Source organism: Podarcis muralis, chromosome 2, assembly GCF_964188315.1.
Source record: "Podarcis muralis chromosome 2, rPodMur119.hap1.1, whole genome shotgun sequence".
In the NCBI taxonomy this organism is placed as follows: Eukaryota; Metazoa; Chordata; class Lepidosauria; order Squamata; family Lacertidae; genus Podarcis; species Podarcis muralis.
Genome location: NC_135656.1, coordinates 2,644,616 through 2,668,470, shown reverse-complemented (window position 1 = coordinate 2,668,470; position 23,855 = coordinate 2,644,616). Strand labels below are relative to the sequence as shown.

At 47.9% G+C, this 23,855-nt stretch overlaps 1 protein-coding gene across 5 annotated transcripts in view; it reads left to right on the top strand.

The window, feature by feature from the left end:
* Positions 1 to 234: 234 nt before the first annotated feature.
* The window catches only part of PDE1B (phosphodiesterase 1B), a 128,300-nt gene continuing 104,679 nt past the window's right edge, over positions 235 to 23,855 (top strand). The window contains exons 1-2 of one of the 5 annotated variants that reach the window (XM_077923738.1): positions 235 to 465; positions 1,152 to 1,266. In XM_077923738.1, the coding sequence (XP_077779864.1) occupies positions 318 to 465; positions 1,152 to 1,266 (263 nt within the window). In that variant the 5' untranslated portion in view covers positions 235 to 317. The other 4 variants (XM_077923737.1, XM_077923739.1, XM_077923740.1 and 1 more) reach the window with 4 other exon arrangements.

Below are 23,855 nucleotides of genomic sequence, written 5' to 3'. Positions count from 1 at the left end.
CTAAGCCTACGTTGACACAGGCCGAATGCTGCCTGGTGGCTTCTGCACGTCCTCAGAGGTTCTCTCGTCAGAGCGGAGCGCTGGAGTAGGAAACAGGTGCGCGACTCGGTCCCGCGGATTCTCCGCGCAACGGTGCCCCAGGGTAATTGCTGGCTGGCTGCCTTGCGCCCGGCCCGGCCCGGCCCGCCTTCTTCGCCCAGCCTCTCCCCGCTGCCGCACTGCCGGCGCCGCCGCGCTAGCAACAGGGGCGAGCCGCGCTGCTGCTGGCCGCTTGCAGAAAGTTGCGCGGTGCCAGCGACGCTTCCACCGGAATCCGGATGCGCTCCGAGGAGGCAGCCGCCGCCGCCGCCGCCCCATTATCACCATCCCCAGCAGCTGCGCCCGGGCTGCTCCTCCCCGGGACGTCGCCGCCGCCGCCGCCGCCGTCCAGGGGTCTCCCCGGGCAGAGAGGGCGACTGGAGCCGGGTAATGGTCGCGAAGGCGGCCTTCGCCGAGGATGGAGGCTGCGGGGGTCGCGGGCTTTTGTGGCCCAGCGCGGGGGCCATTTTGGCTTCGCCTCGCCTCCCCTGCAGGCACCTGCCAGGGCGCGCGGGACTCGGCGGCCTTTCCCGGAGAAGCGAGGGAAGGAGGCGCGCGCGGTTCATCTTCCCCGCTGTGGAGCTGCGCGTGGGAGCCGAGAGGGGGAAGGAGAGTGGATCGCGGGAGCCGGGCCGAGGAGGAGGAGGAGGAGGAGGGATCGCACGGGAAGCCACCCTCCCTCCCTCGCTCGCTCGGTTAAGGGAGGCCATTAAGACCGGCGCGGGGGGGATTGGCTGCAGCTCCCCCAACAACGGATGATTCAGGCGGCTCGCTTCGCCCGGGCCCGCCCCCCGCTCCTTGCGCACCAGCCCCGGCCGGCGAGTCCCCCAGGCAGCGCCGAGCGCCCAGCAAGCCACCCGGTTACGTGGGGTAACCAGCTAGCGCGCAAAGGCAGGGAGAGGGTGCGCGCTTGCTTGCTTGCTTGCTTGCTTGCTTGTGGGGGAAGAGCATTGCCTGCCCCCCCCCACGCGCGGGAGTGGGGCTAGAAGATCGGTGGGGAGGGGAATCGAGGCGCTTGCTCTCTCGGGGCTCACCATTTCTTTTCTCTCTTTCTCCCGGTCTGGTGTCAGAAGCAGCGGCGATGGAGGTCCCGCAGCTCGACCTGCTGGAATCCCCCGAGGGCTGCCCCTCTCCTCTGGAGCTCAAGTCCGCCCCCAGTAAGAAGATGTGGGTCAAGCTCCGGGCGCTGTGAGTAACCCGATGCACTTGCTCCCCCCCCCCCGCACCCCTTGGGCCTTTCTGTCTGCCTGTGGCTCCGCCGCCAAACTCTTTCGGATCTTCCCCATCTGGCGTCCCTTGGCACCGCGGAGGCTTCTCCGATCTCCCGGACACCAGTCGCGCGTTGCGCCCGGGCTGGGTGGGGGCGAGGACTATGCCAGGCTTGGAGGGCAGGGTTGCTGCTGCTGCGGTGCCTGGTCGGCGGAGGGGGAGAGGACGCCTGGCCGGGCTTGTAGTAGCGCTGGTCCCGCTCGCCCCTCGCCCCGTGTTTTCTAGACCCTGGACCGGGACGTGTGCATCCTCCTCAGCTCAGGGTTCGCTCAAGCTTTTGTCTGCCCCAACAAGTTTAGGCAGTTGAATTCTCGCTGTGCTCCTGCCGCTGTCATGGGGGAACTGCCAGGCTTTACCGCTGGGGGGCTATTTTTTTTTGCCGCAGCAATTAATAGCATTTGACGAACTGTCTCCAGCTGCTTTGGTGTGGGGAAACCCATGAATCCCCCCACAACCGCCAGCAGCGCTTGTTGATCTTTCCATGTTGTGAGAAGAAGTCATCTTCATGCAATGTGCAACAGTCTTAGTGAGCTTGCGTTGCCTAGGTTGGGGGTTGTTGTTGTTTTAGCTGCATCCATGGGGACTAGAAACTTGCCGTGCGTTCCAGACAGAACTTGTTTGCACCACTTTTTCTGTGACTTAGTGCTTGAATAATGCAAAGTGGGTGATCTAGAGCAGGAAGTAGCACCGAAAAGACCAACAAGAAAACCAGTAGTGCATGGGATGGGACAGAGGAAGCCACCGTGCAGCAAAACAGAGTATATATCCATTTTATCCAGTGTTGTCTACTAGTGACTGGCAGTGCTTATCTGGAAGAAGGTCATTGCATTGCTTGCTTTCTGGTTCCTTGAGAAACAAAAAAACCTGGAGATGACAGGGATTGAACCTGTGACCTTCTACCCATGGGTGTAGCCAAGGGGTGGCAGAAATTCCCCCTAAATCCCCCCATCCATCAAAATCAATATAAAAAAATACAAATCTGCCCCCCTAACAAAAATCCTGGCTGTGCCCCTGCTTCCACCCTAGCAGCTGTTTGGGTATTGCTCAACTGTCCCTGGAGGGTTCCTTGGACTATACCCTACATCCATATCCTCTGGGGAAGGTCCTTAGCTCAGGGATAAGTGCTTTGAATGCTGAAGGTCCTTGGTTCAATTTCCCATCTCCAGTTAGGGCTGTGAATATCTGCAGCTACTAGGCGTAGAAGTCTGAGCCAGAGACCAATGGAGCAATGGCCGAGCCAGTACAAGGTGGCTTCCTATGTTCCTAGGCTGGCCACGTTGGTGTGGCTTGGTAGTTATGAGACCGAGCGACAAATAGGGCAGCCCTGGGTTCAAAGCTTGCCTTTGTGGCGAACTTACCAGGGGGCCTTAGCAAAGCCCAGATTTGCTGAGCCTCACCACCAGCAGCAATGTAGGGATGGTAGCGCTGACCTTGCCTTGCAGAGTTTGTCATAAGAATTGCACTGTGACAACGGTGCATGTGAAGCTCTTCAAGCATTTTTATTGCTAACCATTTCCAGGGATCGGGGCAAGTCCTGCATGGCTTGTAGGTGGCAAGAATAAAATGCTGCATTCTAAGTGCAACTCGCCAGGGAGAAAACCCCGTTGAGGAGTTGTTGGAATTTCTATACTGCCCTTCCTCTGAGGAGCACAGAGCATTTTCACAATATAAAAACACAAAAAATACACAGCATGGTAACAAACAAAAACCATAACCCCTCACCCATTATTATTATTGTTGTGGAATTTACTTCAGAGTAAACATGCTGAGGATTGCACTGCAAATTAGCTGCCTGCCACCAAAGAGATCTGTGGCCCCCAAAGCATCTTTTTATTGTTGCAAACCTGACGTCGAATTCATTGGGCCAAGTGCAGAGGTTCGTGTTGGTTGGAAGAGGCAGGCTGGGATCTGACGCTTCCGTAAATACAAAGTCCCAGTTTCTGGCTACAGAACCCCTTGCATCTTATTCCCTTGCTACCTGAAGGCACAGAGGTCTCCTTCTGAAGCTGCCCTTGCAGGCAGGCTCTGTTCCAAAAGAGTCCTTTCTTTCCTGAGGGAGTGAAGGGATAATCATGAAGTAGCTTAAGATTGTGTTCTTTGTGCAATCTTGCCCCACATTAGATCTCTTTAAGTGCTTGCATATGCTGAATTTTGTTGTTGTTGGAATTATGAAACTGGATGTGACCTGGTCACCTGAAGGAGATGCCGGGCGCAGTTCAGTGGCAGAACACTTGCTTTGCAAGCAGAAGGTCCCAGGTACTGTCCTGGCCATCGCCAGGCAGGGCTGGGAGAGGCTCTTGGGTGAAATCCTGTTGCCAGTCAGTCTAGACAGTACTGAGCTAGATGGACCCCATGGTCTGACTTGCGAATGGCAGCTTCCAAGAAAGTCATCCTTCGCTCCATAGTTCCACCCTCCCAAGCGAACACTCAACAGCCAGCTTGTTGCATTGCAGGGGGCTGGGCTGGATGACCCTCAGAGTCCCTTCCAACTCTACAATCCTATGATTCTGTTTGGAGGCCAGGGTTCAAATCCCCATTCAGCCATGAAACTCACTGGGTGACCTTTGGTCAGCTGTCATCTCTCAGGCTAGCCAACCTTACAGGGTTGTTGTGGCCCCTTATGAACCTTGGAAGAAGAGTAGGATGAAAACAGGAATGAAATAAGGTGCGCTGTGTGGCTGCTGCCCTGTGGCCAGGTAGCTGGCTCACCCACATGCTTTAAGTTTTCTGGGTCTCCTTTTCATTCAGGCTCTCTAGGAATCTGGCTTAAACTCCAGGGGACAATTTGTGAATCAGGCTCCAGGGATTATTCTGGGAGCCATCCCATGGCTGCAACATGTTATGTTTAAAGCTTGCTTTTAGCAGAGCAGAGTGCCAATTCACACCTCTCCTGACACTTGCAAAGGGTAGAAAGGAGGTGAGCATGTTCACCTGTCAGCAGCTCAGCAAGGGTGCGTTTTAATTCATCCATAATGCTTCAAAGAAGGAGGGGAGGAAACCCGCTCTGCGGTCTGGTTAAACTGTGTCTAGCTTGAAGGTGCTGGAAATTGCAAATGTCTTTTTTCCTGCTTGGGCAGTTTTCTTATAATGAAACTGGATGGTGGTGCAATGTAGTAGAGAGATGCAAATGGCAAATGGGTGAGCGTGGGGACAGGGACCATAGCGCAGTGCTAGAAGACCTTCTCAGCAAGTACAGCAGGGATTGTGGCCCCCTAGCTGCGGTTCAGCCCCAGGGATAGTGGAAGTTGGAGTCCAGCAACATCTGGGAAGGCATAGCTTCCCCAAAACTGATATAGAAAGACTCAGGATCAGTCTCTGGCATCTGCATCTAAATGGTCAGGTAGCAGGTAATGGGAGAGACCTTTTCCTGTGTGAGCTTGGAGAGCCACTGCCAGTCAGAGTAGACAGTACTAGATGGTCAAATAGGCTGGCCTGATGTAAGGCACCTTCCTCTGTGTACCTGTAGTGGTTGGTTCAGGTAGTAGGTTTTGGGGAGTACTTCTGCCTGAAACTGCCTGCTAGGCAGCATTGGTTGGGAAACTGACCTTGCTGGACTCCAACTCCCATTAACTCCCAACTCCCATTAACACGCTCAGTGGTTAGGGATGATGGGAGCTGTGGTTCAATATCATTTGGAAGACACCAGGGCTAGATGGACCAACTTGACTCAATTTAAGGTAGCTTCATATGTTAGCCTGACTCACCTTCAATCCGAGTTTCCTGTTAGCCTGACCTACCTCCCTTGCAGTGAAATCAGCTGAGGATACATTTATAGTCTACTCTTGGTCCCTCCCTTGAAACAGGACAGGGAAAAGCCTGATTGAAACACAGGGTCCCTGATCCACACAAAAAGTTGCACAGGTTGCCCTTGTCCCTACTTCATAGCAGCGGAAATGAAATTGGGATTTAGAGATTTGGCTAAAGTCTGCCCAGTTCTTCTCTATGCACTGAGAACCTGAGGTGTGAAGGCGACACTTGTACAGGAGGTGGGATTTGCTGCCGATCCCTGAGCAGTGAACGCTTGGTGGCAAACTCTGATTTCCTGCTGTGCAGTGTGTGAATGGGCTCCGTGTTTCATATGGCAGGCAGGGACCTTATTCCCACTGAGCTGGAAAATGTGTCTGGCCAGTACTGCTGCAGGTGGAAACTCACAGGATTGACTGCTTCCTTACCCACAGGGGGGGCGGGGGGAAGATTCCTGCACATAGAAAATCAGCATGTCAGGGAGAAAGCCAGGCTGGACATGCTAGTTTTCTGTGTGCAAGGAGCTTTTCTTGGCACATAGATGTGCCCACCCACCTGTGGTCTGGGGGCCAAATTAGACAGGATGCAGTAAACATGTGGAGTGATGGTCAGTGGTGTTTGTTTTTCTTTCACAGTGGGCTCTGAATTTTGACTGCCACATTGGTGCCCACAGACCATTTAATTTCCCCCCTTTAGCATCCTCCTTACACCCATCAAGTTGCTTCCCCCCCTCATTCTACAAGCCATTCATTTCACTGAGCATTTGTGGGATCACATCGCATACAAAAGAGAGAAATTGTTTCTCTGCTTCCCTTGCACCAAGCCATGTACATGCAATTATAAACCTTTATCTTGTCTTCTAAACTAAATATCCTCATTTCTATTAGCCTTTTCTCACGAGGAATCTTCTGCTGTCTGTTGATGCCCCTCCTGCCCCCTTTCCAGCCCTGCAATGTCCCATGGATAGACAAGCTTATCCGCAAAGTAAACATCCTTTGATTTTGCGGCCTGATTTCAGTTGTGACGCAAGGCATGGCAAAACACTGATCTGCGCACGTCTCCATCTGTGCATGCGTGCGTTCCCATACAGTGTGTGCTAGCTTGTACACATGAAGAATTCACTTGTGGCCTGCCTGAGTCACAGATTGCTGCCATGCTCAGCATGTCGCCTTGGGGGCCAATACCTGAATGCATGTCATTTAAGATAAGGCAGTGGTTACGCTTGCTGAGGTGAATGTTGTATCGGTGACCTGCATTGCATTCATATTGGAGCTCAGTCTGTCCTAGGTTTTCTCCAAATTCCAGCTCCCTTAAGCCTGCATGTGCCTCTTGGCTGTTTCCTATTGGATGAAAGGTGGGTGCCAGTGTGGTGTAGTGGTTAAGAGCGGTAGTCTCGTAATCTGGGGAACTGGGTTCGCGTCTCCGCTCCTCCACATGCAGCTGCTGGGTGACCTTGGGCTAGTCACATTTCTCTGAAGTCTCTCAGCTCCACTCACCTCACAGAGTTTGTTGTGGGGGAGGAAGGGAAAGGAGAATGTGAGCCGCTTTGAGACTCCTGAAGGGGAGTGAAAGGCGGGTTATCAAATCCAAACTCTTCTTCTGCCAACATTGCCAAGGCTGTGGGAAGTGATGTGTGCCTGTGCCTCAATCCCCTCCCCGACTTTATGGCCTGCTGGCAACAGAAGTTGCCATTGATGTTACTTTTTTGGTGCTTCTCCTTAAGCCTGACATTGCTCAATGACCAGACATGTCTTGGGGGCTTCTAGTTGGTGGTTTAAATGTGTTGCTTGCTAAGTATAGCTCTCAGAGTAAGTCGGGGGGGGGGGGCTTCTGGTAAGTCAGGCTCTAAGATCCCTGGGTGATGAGAAGACGATTCATGAGGATTTCTAACTCCCAATTGTTTCTAACAATGGTAACAACAAATGACTCCCTCTCCTCCCCCAATTTTACTGCTGAAATGAAAGGGTGAGGGAAACAGGAGTTGGTTTTTGTGTGAAAGGGCTATGAGCTCAGTTCAATTCTGTAACTGTGGACAAATTCTTGGGCTAAGTGTGTCTGTGGATAAGTTGCTTTTCATAATCAAGTGAACTGTGCTGGAATGCCAGCATCTCTCAGGCCATAAAACTCAATTATTTTTCATTAGGGTTGAACACCTTATTGTGGTTTGTGAGTGAGTAAAGAAGGGCTGGGGAACCTGTGGCCTTCCATATACTGTTGGACTCCAGCACCCATCAGCCCCAGCCATCACAGCCAACGCTCAGGGGCAATGGGAGTTGTAGTCCAACAACACCTGAAGTGGCACAGGTTCCCCATCCCGGGTCTAAAAGCACCATCCTTTTTTGGCATTTGCTGTGAACACATCTGCATGCTTTTGATGCTCTACGTCATGGCATCATGCCCCATCTTTTCCCCCTTTGAATGACCTCAGCTTCATTTCATTTTCCTACCATTTATTTCTGATGATAAAACCGTTGACTTCACATGATTCTGTTGATGATGTCACAAGGTGATGTCTGGCTGTGTTGTCATGGAGATATTTACTAATATCACTTGGAGTTTTCACACACACACACACACACACACACACACACACACACACACAGATAATCTTTTGGGTTGTGTGAGATGTGCAACTTTCAAAAAGAATATTTAAACCAGATGATACTTAGTGCAGACCCTCTTCCCTTCCTTCCTTCTTCCCTTCCCCTCTTCCCCACTCATACCCTCTCACACAGTGACTTTTTCTTCTGTCATTCATTCAGTCTTTTTGAAAGGCCTCAGCTTGGGAACCTGTAGAATTGCTGATTTATTAATTTCAGTGTATAGCTCACCGTTCCTCCAAGGAGTTCAAGGTGGTGTGTCCACTTCCCCCCTTCCCCAGGGGTTAGTTAGACTGTGACTGGTTCAGAGTTACCCAGAGAGCTTCAAGGCTGAGTTGGGGTCTGATCCCTGGATCTCCCAGATGTTAGTCAAGCACTCTGGACACTGCACCACACTGACTCTTGTGCGCATGTGCCCACCCTCTCTGAGCCTTCCCTGTTTGGCCTCCATGCTTGTGTGTGTGTCATGTAAAGCACATGCAAGGGGCAATATAGGATATACAACCCAAAAGCACAAGGTTGCTGGAAACATTGGTGAGATATGCATTGGTGGGGGAATGTCGGGGGTTCACTGAGGTTGGATCTACACAAGAGGAAGGGAAATGTGCCACTTCCAAGCCTGCATTTCCCTCCTGATGTAAATGTGAGTGTAGGGCCCCCCCCCCTTTTTCAGGGAAGGGGCACTAGAGGAGTTCTTAACCTTTCTCTGGCTTGCTGATTTCTTCCTTGCAAAAGCCCCCCCCCCAATGTAAAACAAAACCCCCAATCTCTTCTGTCCAAAGTGGTCTCCTAAGGTCAGAAGAAACCCAGCTTCAGGGTGAAATGACCAGAGAAGAATGGGTGGGTGGGGCAGGGAGGGTTAAGCAGCCCCTTCCAATGTCTGGCTCTCATTTTCAGAAGCCTTCCAATACTCTCCTTTAGGCATTGTCGGCTTGCGGGTGCATCACTGGAGTTTGTTTATTTGCTTTTGTATCTCACTTTAGTTTCAGCAGGTGATGACTTCATGTGTCTCTACACCACCTGGGACTGCCCCCCCCCCCAATGTGTTAGGGGACACTCAGACAATTGTGAAGGGACAGGTGAGGCTAGGGGCCGTTTAGGAAGGATGGGACTTGTTTGTGTGCTGTGGGAAGCAGACCCTCTCTCAAAGCACATTGAACCCTCTTAAAAAAACTTACCTGTCTGTCCCCTTCCTAGATTTTTTTGAAGTGACATAAGCTGCAAAAGACATAAGCAGGGTTGTGGGAGCTGCATTCTCATCCCATGGGATGATCCAGTGCTTGAGGGAATGCCCAGTCTGTGTGCTTTTCTCCTTCTACTGTTTAGGATGCAGATGTAGTCACTCTTGTTTTGCTTCACCTATGGCGATGCTTTACAATAATTGAGCTTCCGCTGCTTTCTGCTAACTCTACTTGTTTGTGCTTTTGTTTTTATGCTTTGTGATGGGAATAGTTTGCTAATCCTTTCTTTCTTTCTTTCTTTCTTTCTTTCTTTCTTTCTTTCTTTCTTTCTTTCTTTCTTTCTTTCCTTCTTTCCTTCCTTCCTTCTTTCTTTCTTTCTTTCCTTCTTTCTTTCTTTCTTTCTTTCTTTCCTTCCTTCCTTCTTTCTTTCTTTCTTTCTTTCTTTCTTTCTTTCTTTCTTTCTTTCTTTCTTTCTTTCTTTCTTGGTGTGTGTTAACTTTCCAATCTGCCTGGAGCAGCCTTTTTGCAATCTGGTGCTCTCCAGATATAGGAATGATAGTCACCACTGGAATCCAAAGAGTCTGGAGGGCATCAGGTTGGGGAAGCATGGCTCAGAGTAAAATATTTTGTTAGTGTCTTTACTTGCCTGGAGTCTTTTCTGCCTTCTCTCTCTCTGTGTCTCTCTCTCTGTCTCTCTCCTTCCCATTGCCATTGTTTCCTTCTCTCCTAAGCTGAATGGGAAAGACCTGCGCAACTGGTCCTGCCCAGTAATGGGACTCATGACAGTTTCATGCCACTGTCGGCGTATGTTTACAGGGCCTTGGAGGAACTGGGAGCCCTGAAAGGGGAGAGAAGGAAGTGGTATAGGGAGCCAAGGAATGCAGGAAGCTGCTTTATACTGAATCAGACCATTGGTCCATTTAGCTCTGCAGTGTTTATATTGATTGGTGACAGCTCTCCAGGGTTTCAGAGAAGGGCCTCTCCTTACCAGGAAATGCCAGGGATTGAAATCAGGGCCTTCTGCCTGCATGGCTGATGCTCTGCAACCCTTCCTTCCCCATCTTTTCTCAAACATCATCTGGAAATGATGCTGAAATCTCTCCTTCCCTGATTTGACTGCTGATGCTCACATAGGGTCTTTCATGACCCTGCCCTCTTCCATGTTTCCCTTCCTGCATTCTTATGTTTTCTGGAGCAGCATGCAGCATGAGTGGTGCCGCATGTCTCCCACAGCAGAATGATCTGTTTTATTTATTTTTATTTGCAACATTTGTATGGCACCCAAAAGCAGCATTCTCTGGGTGGCTCACAAGGATAAAACTTTAGAAAAAGAAAAAGAAAGAAAAGGAAAAACATAGCAGTCATTCAGCTGTCAATATAAAAAAGCAACAGCATAAATTTCTCTGCAACGGCAAGTCAAAGAGTATAATCAGCTACACTCCATCACCAAAAACAGAATTTGACATCCAGTGGAGGAAAAGTGCACAGATCTAAAAAGCCTGGAGGGGCAGAATAGAATCAGAACAATAAGGTCCAGGAAGGGTGTACAGTGGTACCTCTGGTAACAAACTTAATTCGTTCCGGAGGTCCGTTCTCAACTCAAAACTGTTCTTATCCTGAGGCACGCTTTTGCTAATGGGGCCTCCCACTGTGCGCACAATTTCCACTCGCATCTACTTCCGGGTTAGCAGAGTTCATAACCTGAAGCATTCGCAAGGAGGACGGTTCGTAACCAGAGGTATTACTGTATATATTGAATGGCATTTATATTCAGCTGTTTCTCTAAGGAGCTCAGATTGATGTATGCTGTTTCCCTGCTTATCCTCTCAAGAGCCCTGAGGCTGAGCAGAGAGACAGGGAGAGTGATTGCCCCAAGAACATGGTTCAGTTTTATTTCGTATGCCCTTAGAAAGGAAAACAGATACAAACTGCCTACTTCTCATTGGCATGTATGAAAAAATATTTTTACATACATTCATATACATATGAGTTTATTGTTCTAGCCAAAGGCCATAACAAATTTGTAGCAAAAGTTTTAATAAAATAATGCACAACACACATCTATAATAGCATCCATGATGTAAGTTACCAGTGACACCAACCAACTCAAATCCAGCTGGATTTCAGAAAAGGTGTGTGTGCATTTGTGTGTGTATAAAACGGGGAAAACAATCTGTATCACAAGAAGTATTTGTTTGGCAAGATGTAGCATGTCTGTTCATCCTGAAAACAATAAAATAAGTGTTTTAATGCGTCTCTTTTTTTAAAAAAAGGAAGGGTGAGAGGCATATGTTTCATTCCTAGCTGCAGCATCAGAAGCTTCTAGGTAGGATGATTGGGAAAGGCTTGGCTGAAGCACTGGAGAGGTGTCTTTAAGATTTAGGTCCAGTAAATGTTTGACATCTCTTATGATTTTGACTCAAGGTTGATTCCTACAGTCCCCTCACCACACAGCCAGGTGTGCTTTGACATGATGCTTATTCTAGCAGGCTGGATGGCAGAGCTGTGCATGGCTCATCTGTCGTTTGCTCAGCTTTCCCTTAAGGTGGATGATGAATCTGTGAATTTTCTTCCAGTTGCTTGAATAACGAATCCATCACTGTGCATCTTGGCTACATTCAGAGTCCCATTTAAATCGGCTGTCAGTAGGTCCCTGTGTTCAAATGCACAACTGTGTTTGGCTTTTGAAACTCTTAATGGCGCTTGAGCCTTTCTTTCCCCTGGCTCAGAGGAGGTTGGAGGCAGACAGAATTTGTCTTAATATGACATGAGGTTTGCAGTTGCCATTGACCTCTGCAGTCACTCCTGAGAAATCAGGTTAGTTCACCTAGGTATAATTAACTAGCTAAATTAAGGTTACCAGATTTCTTTCAGTGAATCCAGGGACACTTTTCAACTTCAGTCAGAATGGATGGATTTTGTCAGGGGACTGATTTGTAAATCTGGGGACATCTGGTAACCTTAAGCTAAATGTCTGCTTTTTGCTAAACAGGTGTGTGTGTGGGGGGGGGGGTGCTTGGAGTGCTGGGCCTCTCAGGATGTGATGTGCATTTTGCACCCCAAGAATAATCCACAGAAAATGTATTGACTTCATTTTGGTTGTTTGCCCTGCTGGTGGTCAGATCAGCCAGCATTAAGCATAGTGGGCAGCTTTCAGCATCGTCATAACATTCCCTCCAAGTGCAGTATTTTACTTTTCCCCAAAGGAATGAATGTCGATTGCCACTTATATTTATTTCATTTCATTTATGAATCGGTTCCCATGAAATATCCCAAAGTGATGATAAACAACAAAAGGATAATAAAAACATCAACAATAAAAAACAGATTTAAAATGATTCCAAATTCAATACAGATACAGATGGGATAAAAAAAACCCCTCCTCTTAAATGACTTGTTGAAAACGGTCTTCAGTAGGTGCTGAAAAGACTTTAGACATGCTTCTTGCCTGCTGTGTAGTGGCAGGGAGTTCCAAAGGGCAGGTGCCGCCACACTAAGGCTTGATTCGTACATCGTATGGAATGGACCTCCTGATGCGATGGCGTTTCTTTTGTTTAAACAAGCCTATTCAGGCTTGCAAATTTGACATGTATTTTAATGTGTAAATTTCTTTCTTTCTTTCTTTTTCACCATATCTTTGTCTAGTGATGAGAGTGGTGCTGGTCCTGCTTTTGTGACCCACTTTAGATCAGGCTGTGGTCCAGCTGTGGGGCCTGACCCACCAGCTGAAGACAGGGAGCCCAGTTGGCAGTGTAGCCAATACTAAGGTGGCTGAACCAATGGTCTGATTCGGTATAAGGCGGCTTCCGATGTACTGTGCTGTCTTTGAGCCTCTGATTTATCTTTTGAGTGTTGCTGCTGTCTGGTTAAGATGGTTTTAAAGTCTTTGGAATATGGGTGCAGCTCCATTGTCCAAGCCAGGTCAGCTCTGAAGAATCATGCCACTGCCGGTGAGCTCAGGTCTCTGAAGATACGTAGGGAAAGGGGGGGGGGAGATGCTTCCACAGAACCTGGTTAAATGCCTGCGCTCCTGTGAGTGGGTTTATGCCTCTGCAAATGCCGTATTTATGGGGGGGGGGACTTGGTGTCATCAAGGGGTGGAGTTTGGGTGGGCCTGAGTATTCTACCAAACCCCTGCAGTTAGGATGTGCTAAGCTGGTAGGGCATCATCCAGAGATTTGACCAAACTGTGAGCTTCTCCAACCCAGGATGACAGGCGCTCTCTGCCATCTTTGGATTTTTACCTCAGGTGTGCACTTAGAATCATAGAAACAACTTTTAGTCTTCTTTTAAATGGTTTTTGATGTTTTTAAGTGTCTTATGGGTAAATTGCTTTGAGACGGTGGTTTAGAAGGCAATCAATAAATTAATTGCAGTAATAATAATTTTTGAAGTTTTTCTTCTTCTGGACCAACACTTACTTTATTTATAAGAATATTCATAAACTACCAACTTAATAATAATAATAATAATAATAATAATAATAATAATAATAATAAAGGTAAAGGTACCCCTGCCCGTACGGGCCAGTCGTGTCCGACTCTAGGGTTGTGCGCCCATCTCACTTAAGAGGCTGGGGGCCAGCGCTGTCCGGAGACACTTCCGGGTCACGTGGCCAGCGTGACGAAGCTGCTCTGGCGAGCCAGCACCAGCGCAGCACACGGAAACGCCGTTTACCTTCCCGCTATAAAGCGGTACCTATTTATCTACTTGCACTTAGGGGTGCTTTCGAACTGCTAGGTGGGCAGGCGCTGGGACCGAACAACGGGAGCTCACCCCGCTGCGGGGATTCGAACCGCCGACCATGCAATCGGCAAGTCCTAGGCGCTGAGGTTTTACCCACAGCGCCACCCGTGTCCCCAATAATATATATCACCCTTTATGAAAAAAGATCCTAGGGTAGTGTACAACATTTTTAAAAATACAGGACATCAGTGGTAAAAACATAATAGAAAGCATACTGACAGGCATGCCAGGCAAAAACATTCCTCTTTCACATGTAATGATGGCACCAGGTGAGCCTCTCTGGGGCGAGCATCCCACCCTTGAGGAGCCACCACAGAAAATGCCTGCTCTCTTGTTGCCACCCTCCAAACCTCTCTGGGAGGGGCAACATAGAGAAGGGCCTCAGATGACAAGCACAGGGTCCAGCTCGGTTTGTATGGGGAGAAGCGACCCTTAAGATATCGATTGAGGTCCTGGGCCTGGAATAGTAGTAGTAAAAATAAATAAATAAATAAATAAATAAATAAATAAATAAATAAATAAATGGCAGTTTGCAATAAAAAACATTAAAATATCATAAAAATACAGCACCATAAAACACAGGATGAACAACCAACACGGAATTAAATTAGTTCTTGACAAATGCTTGGTGAAACAAATGCTTGGTGATCTAGTATTGGAATTCTATGTGCTTGTCTGATTTCAACAGTAGCAATGTTCCAGATGACTGATTCTGCTGGTCTTAAGAGCCTTAGTTTGCATGGAAACTGAATGGATGTGGCTACTTTTTTCTCTTTTTTAATAGAGAGCACTGAAGAATCCAGAGAGGTAGTTGGGTTAGTCTGATGCAGCAAGAACAACAAGGAGTGTTGTGGTCCCCTTAAAGCAGACTTCCCCAACCTGGTGCCCGCTGGATGTGGGACCACAATTCCCACCATCCCAGACTATGAATTGTGCTGGCTGGGGCTAATGGGAGTTGCAGTCCACCAACAGCACCAGGAGGACCACAGGCTGGGGGAGGCTGCCATCAAAGACCAGCAGACTTATTTTTGTGACAGAAGCTTTTGTGGAGCAGGGGTCGCTTCCTCAAATGTGAGAAGTGTTCTCCACAGCCAACAAGAGATATGTCTGCATGGGCAGGTGGGAGAGAAGACAATGATGAAACGCTAGGACCAAAAGGCCATGAAATGCAATGGGTTCAGCCTGTGACATTTCTACACTGAGCTCAAATGCCTACAAGATAAGCACAGTTGCCCTTCTGCAGCAGCGGTAATAGGTGATAACAGGATCTTCCAAGGTTATTAAGGAATCTAGTGGTACCTTAAGGAGTAAAAGATATAGTGTGGCAGGAGCTTTCACAGTCCTGTGTGTTTTGGCCTCTTGTCAGCATTCAGCAGAACCAGATTCCGCTAACCTGAATGAATCTGAGCCTTGGCTGTGTGCTTTACGTATGTTGGTCGGCTTAGCTAAGCGGACTCTTGGCAAGACTCCCAGGAGGACTTGGCAGACCTGTGAGATTTATCCTTGAAAAACCAGACAATCGGAACAACTCTGTGCCTTGATATCGATCCTTACTGACTTTGTTTTGCAGACAAAGGTACCATAACTCTTGAATATTCACACTGAAGTCAGGGGGGCTTACGCCAAAGTGAAGTGCCCTCGTGGTGATGGGCTGCAGCCTTCCAAGGGGGGGGGGGGAGAAGACTGCCCCAAGCAGCTTTTAGGCATAGATGAATGCAGGGGTGATGAAACCTGTGGAGCCTTCAGCTCTTTGTTGGACTCCAATTCCCACCAGCTGTAGCAAGCATGGTCAGTGGTCAGGGATGGTGGGAGCAGGAGTGGATTTAGAGTTGTGGCAGTGGTGTGCACTGACTGTGCGCTGAGCTGAGGGAGCGCCATCTCCCACCCTGTGGAATGCCCTCCCATCAGGCGTTAAGGAGATAAGCAAGTATATAACATTTAGGAAACATCTGAAGGCAGCCCGTGTATCGTGAAGCTTTCTAAGGTTTAATGTTTAGTTGTGTTTTTATGTATGCTGGAAGCTGCCCAGAGTGGCTGGGGCAACCTAGTCAGATGGGCAGGGTACAAATAAAGAATGATGATGATGATGATGTTGATGATTATCAAAGCCCGGTAAGGAAGGCACTGGGCTTTGGGAAGGAAATGTGAGGCTCTGACAGGGTCATAGAGTCCTGCTGCCTCCTTCCTAGGGCTTTTTCAGCTTTGGGAAGGAGATGGGAGGGCTCTAGGATCCTGCCACAACCTCACCCCTCCTTCCCAAAGTCAGGGCCTCCTTACCTACCTTTGGGAAGGCAGCGTGAGGACTGGTGGGGGGGGGTGCCAAATTTTGGTCTCGCGGAAGGTGCCATGGTACCCATGTCTGCTGCTGGTGGGAGTCTGGAAGGTCACAGGTTCCTCACCCCAGAATTAAAGAATACAGAACTCCCTTATTGTTAGTGGAGCTTTCTAGGTCTGCCAAAATAATGCCTTGGGGTGGGGCGGAGTGGGTATACACTTAGCATTCATGAAGGGACAGTGTGCTGCAGAAGAACCCAGAAATTGTACCAGAACTCAGCTCATGGCCTCTTCCCCCCAAAACACGCTTTCCCCCCTCCCAATGCATTTCATTTTATCCGTCTAAGTTGGAAAGGGAGGGGAGGGAGGGAAAATAAGCCTTTTTGTTGCTGCTGTTGTTAAACAATTGGGTGACAGAAAATCTTGCTGATCTCCTGCAAAGCAGCCATCTATCCTACCAGTGGGCAATCTCATTCTGCAGCCCACCTGCCCCTGCCTCCAGCGAACAGATAACGTTTAGGCTGGCTCCCATCCCACACTGCTCCAAGTCCACTGGGCTCTGCATCCAGGTACCAGCATGTTGGTGATGACAACTCTAGATTCAAGGCATGGAGGCTTAACCGCTTTTGTACATTTTCGCAATTGCAGCATTCCTAAAGGAACAGGGAATTGTTCCACAAATTAGGAACGTATGGTCAGAGAGAGAGAAACTTGCTCTAGGCAACCTAAAGGCCACGGCTGTTTTATGTCAGGAGAAAATCCCTGCACAGTAGCTGGTTGCTGACTAGAATATTATTGCATGTGACAATTGCCCATGTGGTTGTTAATTGTGGGTTCTGGTGTACGTCTGTTGCTCTTTTTTTTTAATTGAGGGCCTATAGTGATCCAGTCCTTTCTTTTTAAAGATAATAGCATAGCTCTGGCACAGGCTTTACGCTTCATGCACCCGAAAAGTGGGCTTGAGTGTTTGAACAACTATGCCCCGATAGCATTTAGCATTAAACACAACACAGGATTCTCGGTGGTTTCTCCTGTAACAGACTGAGCAGCTAGTCTTTGGGAATGTTGATGGTCACAATACAAGGCTTTGATGTTTGACTGCTCCGACACAGCCATCTACATCAGGGGTGGCAACTCTTTTATGGCCCAAGGGCTGCATTCACTCTTGGCCAATCTTCTGGCAGCCACATAACAGCAATGGATGTGCCCACCCCTCCCCCACTTCTTCATGCAGACTCACACCTAAGCACATAGCCTCCCTTCCTCTTCTGACATGTGCAGATATACAGAGGAGAGCAGTTACCATCCCTCCTGTGCTCATTAAATGACCAATCTCATGACTGAGGAGGGGCACAACTGGCATCCCCATCAGGGCATTGGGCAATAGCTGTCAACTTTCCCCTTTTCTTGCGAGGAATCCTATTCGGAATAAGGGAATCTCCCTTAGAAAAAGGGAAACGTTGACAGCTATTCATTGGGCTCTATTCATTCCACCACCCACTTACATTTCTTCTCCTTTCTGCAGCTGCTACTAAAATTGGTGAGGTCATGGGTGAGGGGACTTGCTTGTGGCGGGGGCAGATCAGGCCTCCAAGCTCAGGATCAACCACCCCTGATTTATGCCTATGCACATGGTTAGTTGCACAGAGCAGCTTTCAGTGTAGGAATTTGTCTAGTCTGAAGTGGCCCTGTGCACCAGAGGGTTTGAACCCCGATCTGCCACCATTCAAGGTGCCAGCTTTGATCTTTATAAAGCCTGAGATACCTGGGAGCCAATAACTTAAGGGACTATCTTCTCTCACATGAACCGCTGCCTGCAGCATAAAGATAAACCATAGTAGACTTCCTTCCTTTGTGCAATAGCCTGTTGTTGTTTCTGGGTGGCTGTTTTTACAATTTTAACATGCTGAGTAAAAAGCAAGATGGTCTCTGCCTGCAGGCTCACAATTAAACGACATGGCCTGAAAGGAAAAAGGGGAGAGTGGGGAGAGCAGAGGAAAGAAAGCAAATCCAGGCACTCATTCTTGAAGATATACAATCCTAGTGGTATCGGCTGCCCTGGCCAGATGAGCCTCCCTGCCTTTAAGTATGCGCTCCCAGTAGCCCTTCATGAGCACAAGGGACAGAGGGTTTGGGTGATGGTGCTATGGCTATGGGATGCCCTTCCTGCAGAGATCTTTTGAGCCCCATCTCTGAATTCTTTTCATCACCTTAAACACTTGGGGTTTATTTGGCCGGCCCTTAAATTTCATTTCTGCCTGGATTCTCGTTGTTTTAGATTTCAATAAAATTAAAGTAAAAGCAGTTTAATTTATTTCTGTTTGTGTGTGTGTGCATTTTTTCATTTGCATTTTCAAAAACAGGAACAGAGAGCATACTTAACCCTCCCCCCTCCCCCCACCCTGCCCCACTTACAACTTTGTACAAAATACAGCATGTATACATATAGCAAATGACTTCCCTTCCACCCTTTTCCTGGTTCCTTTTGCTTTTCTACTACTCCGTGTAATCTACATCTTTTTAATCATCCAATTTGTTAGCTATCAAATACTCTATTTCAATTCTGCTGGATTTACTCAAGACCTGCTGAGCTATGTATTTGTTTATACTGGTCCTTAAAATATTCAATAAACATTGTCAGTTCTTCCTTATATTCCTTATCTTTGTTTTCTCTTATCCTGTTCATCAGACCAGCCAGTTCAGCGTATGCAAACATTTTACACTGCCACTCTTCCTGAGTGGGTGCTATATTTGTTCTCCATCTTTGTGCCAATGAGTTTCTAGCTGCGGCTGTGGCGTATAGTAACTCTCTTATTTTGGGGGGACCTCCGTGGTTACCATCCCCAAGAGGAAAATCTCAGGTGTTTGGGGGGAAGTTTTATAAAATACATTTTAAAATTCATTATATATAGCTTCCCAATATTCCTTATTTACTTTATGGGACCACCACATGTGGAAAAACGTGTGTGCATTTTTAATGTTGTGAAGCTGCTCTGCGCCACCTTTCATCCCAAACTTCTGTGAAGGGTTGATGTGAAGATCAGTGTGAAAGGGAAGGAACAATGTACTCTTCCATCAGCTCCTAGCAAGAAAGGGAGAATATCAAGAATGTAAGGAATGTAAGAAATGTAAGAGAATGTAAGAAAAAATGAAATAATAATTCTGTATCTTCAGCTGTGAAGATTATTTTTGTGTGTTCTTCCAGGCAGGAGAAATTTTTCTTTGTTCTCCACCTGTCAATAGGATGCATAGCCTGTAGGTGGCAGCGTTGGTGAGCCCAGCTGAACCATCCATCCTGGGTTGGAGTCCACTTAGACTCTTAGAGGATTATAGAGAAACTTGCCTTGTAATTGAATGAGGGCCTTTATACTTGTTATGCAGAGGAAAACTATGAAGAGATCATGATTTTTTTCTCCAGTGTACTAGCAGGAAGGAGTAAAGCAGCCCAGTTCATGGTATATAACTACGGTATGTCTACCATGACTGTTGAAGAAGGACACCCTCCAAGGTGTTGTAGCAAGGTGTGGCTGGTATACCTGTAAGGTAATTCCCCTGGTTTGTATAAAATAGTGCTGTGTGTAAACTCTGCTCAGTAGCTTAACTATTGTATGTTTGCTCTCAACAGACCATGATCTGATGTTGTGCTTTGCTGTTGGCTTATGAGCTGTGGTTCATTTTACTATGTGTGAACCCAGCACCCTTCCTTAACCATAATTTGTTTGACTACCCCACCCCAGAAGCTCACCAAAGTAGAAGGGCATGAGGTGAGCAGAAAACAAACCAACTTTGGAGAAACAAGCCAGGGTTTGTCTGTTGTGGAACAGACATTAGTGTGAACCAGAGGAGTTGATGCAAGTTGAACTTTGGGAACATTTTGATGTAGCGAGGCAGTGTGACATGTGTTTTTTATGAATGTCAAGAATGGGGCTTGTGTGCATGATTTTTAAAAAGATTTCAGATGTAACTCTCCCACACCTGCAGCCTGATATGGTCCAGTCACCATAGGACTGTGGCATAAGACTATTTTGAACATGCAGAGTGACTCTGAAAAACAGAATTTTTCCAGTGGTGTTTGTGCACATGGAGCTGGCTGGCTAGTCCATCTAGTAGCACAGATGTAACACTGGCTCTCTGCAGATTCATGGGCGCTAACGTCACAAATAAGCACTTTAGCTCTGCTTCTTCTTTTATCTTTAAAGCAATGCCCTCCCCTCCCTCCCCCTCCAAGCAAACAAGGTTTCCTCCTAACCCTGGTGTGTAAACTCACTCCCAGCCCTAGTTTCAAATCTTGGCTCACCTGAGAACCCTGGTTAGTGTTAGTGATAGTCAGTGCTATTTTTCTAGAAAAAGAGGTGCCAGAACTTATTGTGAACATATCCCTCATTCTCTTAGAATGGCAGTGGCACCCACCAGAAAGGTGCTGGAACCTACCTGAGAGGTGCTGGAAGTGAGTTCTTGCGAGCTCCCCCTGAAAAAACCCCTGGCGACAGGTAGCGTTGGTGCACCTCCATCACAGAACCAAAGTTAACACTGGGGAGGGAAGTGAAGTGAGAAATTGCTCCGGAGAGGGGAGGTTCATTCATTAGGATGGCTCTTTATTTTAAATCACGGGTGGGAAACCTGTGGCCTCTAGATTTTATTGGAATCTAGTTTCCATCGCTCCTCTATGCTTACACATTCATTTGATGGCTGAAATACGCTGTTATGGCAACCTTGAAATTAGTTAGCTGTGATGTACTGAGTTATCTTAAAATAAATTGCCATTATTTGGGGCTTCTTTGGAAGTTTAGTTTTTGCTGCTGCTGCTGCTGTTGTTGTGAATCATCATCATCACCATTTTGATCATTGGCTGGGGGCTGATGGGAATTGGAATCCATAGGTAGGGCTGCTGGTTCCCCATCCCTGTCTTAAACCATGGTCTGTAAGTGTTTTTAATGTCTGCACTAGACCATTGACCAGTCAATTGTTCTGCAAGCTAAATGCGGCCTAAATCACCATTTCATTTTAATTGAGTGCGTCTTTAGACTGGGGCGACCTGGAGCAAATGCAGCCCCTGCTGTCTCTCCATGACCCCCCCATCCTGACCCTTTCTCTCTGCCCTGCCTGCCCCACCTCCCAGCCAACTGTGCTGATGTCCTAGCAGCTCTTGGATCTGTCTGGGAGAGAAGCTCTCATTTATGCTGCCACAGGACGCCTGCTTTTAGGCATAAAATAACATTTGGCATCGGATGGTATACAGGGTTTTTTGTGTTTGTTTTTTAAAAAAAGGAAAAAGGGAGGCATTAAAAGTTAACAGAATCTGTGCACCAGAGGTTGAGAAGCAAATGATTTCCCCTCCTTTAATCTTTGCCTGAATGTATGAGGCTCGTGATGTGCGCCCGTGATGTGCTGTTGCCTTTGAAACGAGAGGAGAATGCCTGATTGTGTTTCAGCATCTTCCGCCTACTAATTCTCTGCTAACGACAAAGGGAAGGGGGTGTGGGGACAAGGCCCTGGCAGCAGCTCCCCCAGCCCCCCCATCACTCCCCACACCACTCCTGGTGCATGATGTATAGATCTATCTGCTGGCTGTCTCAGATGCAGAAGAAATAATTGCTTTGTATTAAAACCGCTTCTGGTGTTTAGGAAAGACGTGATGGCTGTGTTTGCCAGAAGAATGTCTCAGGGCCCAATCCTCATTGGAAGGCGTGCCCTCTTTCCTGACTACCTTGCTTTTTATTGCATGTGTATCCCACTTTTTTCTCCCAAGGAGCTCAAGGTGGTGTATGTGGTTCTCCCCTCTCTGCATGCAATCCCCACAACAGCCCTGTGAGGCGGGTTAGGCTGAGAGGCAGTAACTGGCCCAAGGCCACCCAGTGAGCTTCATGGCTGGGTGTGGATTTGAACTCTGACCTCCAGCACTCTAAGCACACCACCACACTGGCTATCATGGGTTGGGGGTGCAGAATGCACTTGGTACATGCACGGAAAAGTTCTGTTACAACTTTACATGTTCCAGGGTCAAATAACGGGATTCTTTTTCTTGTCTTTTTTATTATTTAAAAAAGCTTCTAAGACTGAACTGGTATCCAATGCACTTGTTCTGTTAGCATAAGGATTTGCACTGGTGCAACAGAACCTATTCCCTCTCTTCCCCAAATCTGCTCCAGAAGGTTGAAGGAACCCCCAAAACAGTTTTATGGGGTGCACAGAGGAAGGAGAGGAGGCAGAAATTTCTTTTCCTTCTCCTGATGGACTGCATTGCTTAGTCCTGTGATGGATAAAACCCTTAACTGGCTCATTTTGAGTCCCATGTTAAAGCAGGCAAGAGAGGTTGTTTTCATAAGCATAAAGGTAAAGGTAAAGGGACCCGTGACCATTAGGTCCGGTCGCGGACGACTCTGGGGTTGCAGCGCTCATCTCGCTTTATTGGCCAAGGGAGCCGGTGTACAGCTTCCGGGTCATGTGGCCAGCAGGACTAAGCTGCTTCTGGTGAACCAGAGCAACGCACAGAAACACCTTTTACCTTCCTGCTGGAGCGGTACCTATTTACCTACTTGCACTTTGACGTGCTTTCGAACTGCTAGGTGGGCAGGAGCAGGGACTGAGCAACAGGAGATCACCCCGTCGTGGGGATTCGTATTGCTGACCTTCCGATTGCCAAGCCCTAGAGGCTCTGTGGTTTAGACCACAGCGCCACCCGCGTCCTGCATAAGCATAACGGTGAGATAAATGCACTCCATGTATCCTTGCGTGCACCACATAGGGAGGACTTTTTAGTGCTCCTTGCACTGTAAATAGCCCTTCGGACTGAGACAGACTTAAGCAGTCTGATTGGGGGTGGGAATGAAGTGTCTGAGGGTTGAGGAAGTCCAGTGGCCAGCTTGTGCCTTGGCCTGCCAGTGCCAGGCTCTTATCCTGGAGTTCCCAGCTTTGAAGAAACTGAACATGCCTTTCCTGAACTGGGTGCATGGGATGGTGGTGGTGGTGGTTTGCTTCCCTTCTCAAGGGGAATGCCTTGCTTGGCACACCAGAGGGAAAGCGCTTCTCATTCCTGCCTTCCCTGCTGTGCTTTCCTGCCCACAGAGTCCATCTGGTGAAGGACTGGAAAGGGGGCAGGCTAGGTGGGCTGGCTGGATCTCAGCAGTCTGCAGCGCCCGGGAAGCCACATCAAAAGCCCATTTTGTGTCTGCAGCATTGCAGTGTTTATCCTTTTCTCTCTCCCTCCAAGCAGATTTCCATAAATCAAAACTGGCTGTGTGAGCTCAGCGTAGCCATGCAGGACCCCGACTTTTCCTTGGCAGTCCTTGCTTAAATGTGCTTCTTCCCACTCCCCAAAGCCCTCAGCTTCTCCCTGTCATTCTCTGATGTTCCCACTGCTCCTGGGCTGCTGGTCTTGACAGCTCCTTGATACCTTTTCTGTGCTTTGCCATTTTCATTTTCCTTTTGTGCTTGAAAGCTTGGTTGTTTTTTAAATCTCCATGGAAGTTTTGGAAAGCAGAGCAGCTGCAGTGCTTTCTCTTGGGTTGTTGTGCCAGGCAGTGGAGGTGGTACCTGGGGCAAGGGTGAGAAAGTGGCACCTTTTGCCACCCCCCTTGGAAGAGGATGGGCCCTCAGCAGCCGCTGCTCAGAGGCCACACCCACAATGTTTCCCCCCACCCCTGTGAAAGATTGATTACCTCAATCTGCTCTGGTTGCACTTTGAAAAAGGTATTTGCAGCTACTTCCTGTTACCAGAATCTCCTTTGTCTTCTGAGATTTCAGGGGGTGCGGCTTATAACTTCCAATCATTCTAGCAGTTCTCTAAATTTAGTTAAAGTTTTTATTGACTCCCTGTTTCTTTATTTTTGTGATGTTCATTGTAAATCACCTTGATAAACTTGAATAAAAGGCAGTATATATGTATGTTAATTCATTAGTATCTTTGAAATGAGTAAAACTAGAAACTTGATTTTTAATTTTTTTAAAAAAATGAAAGCTGAGA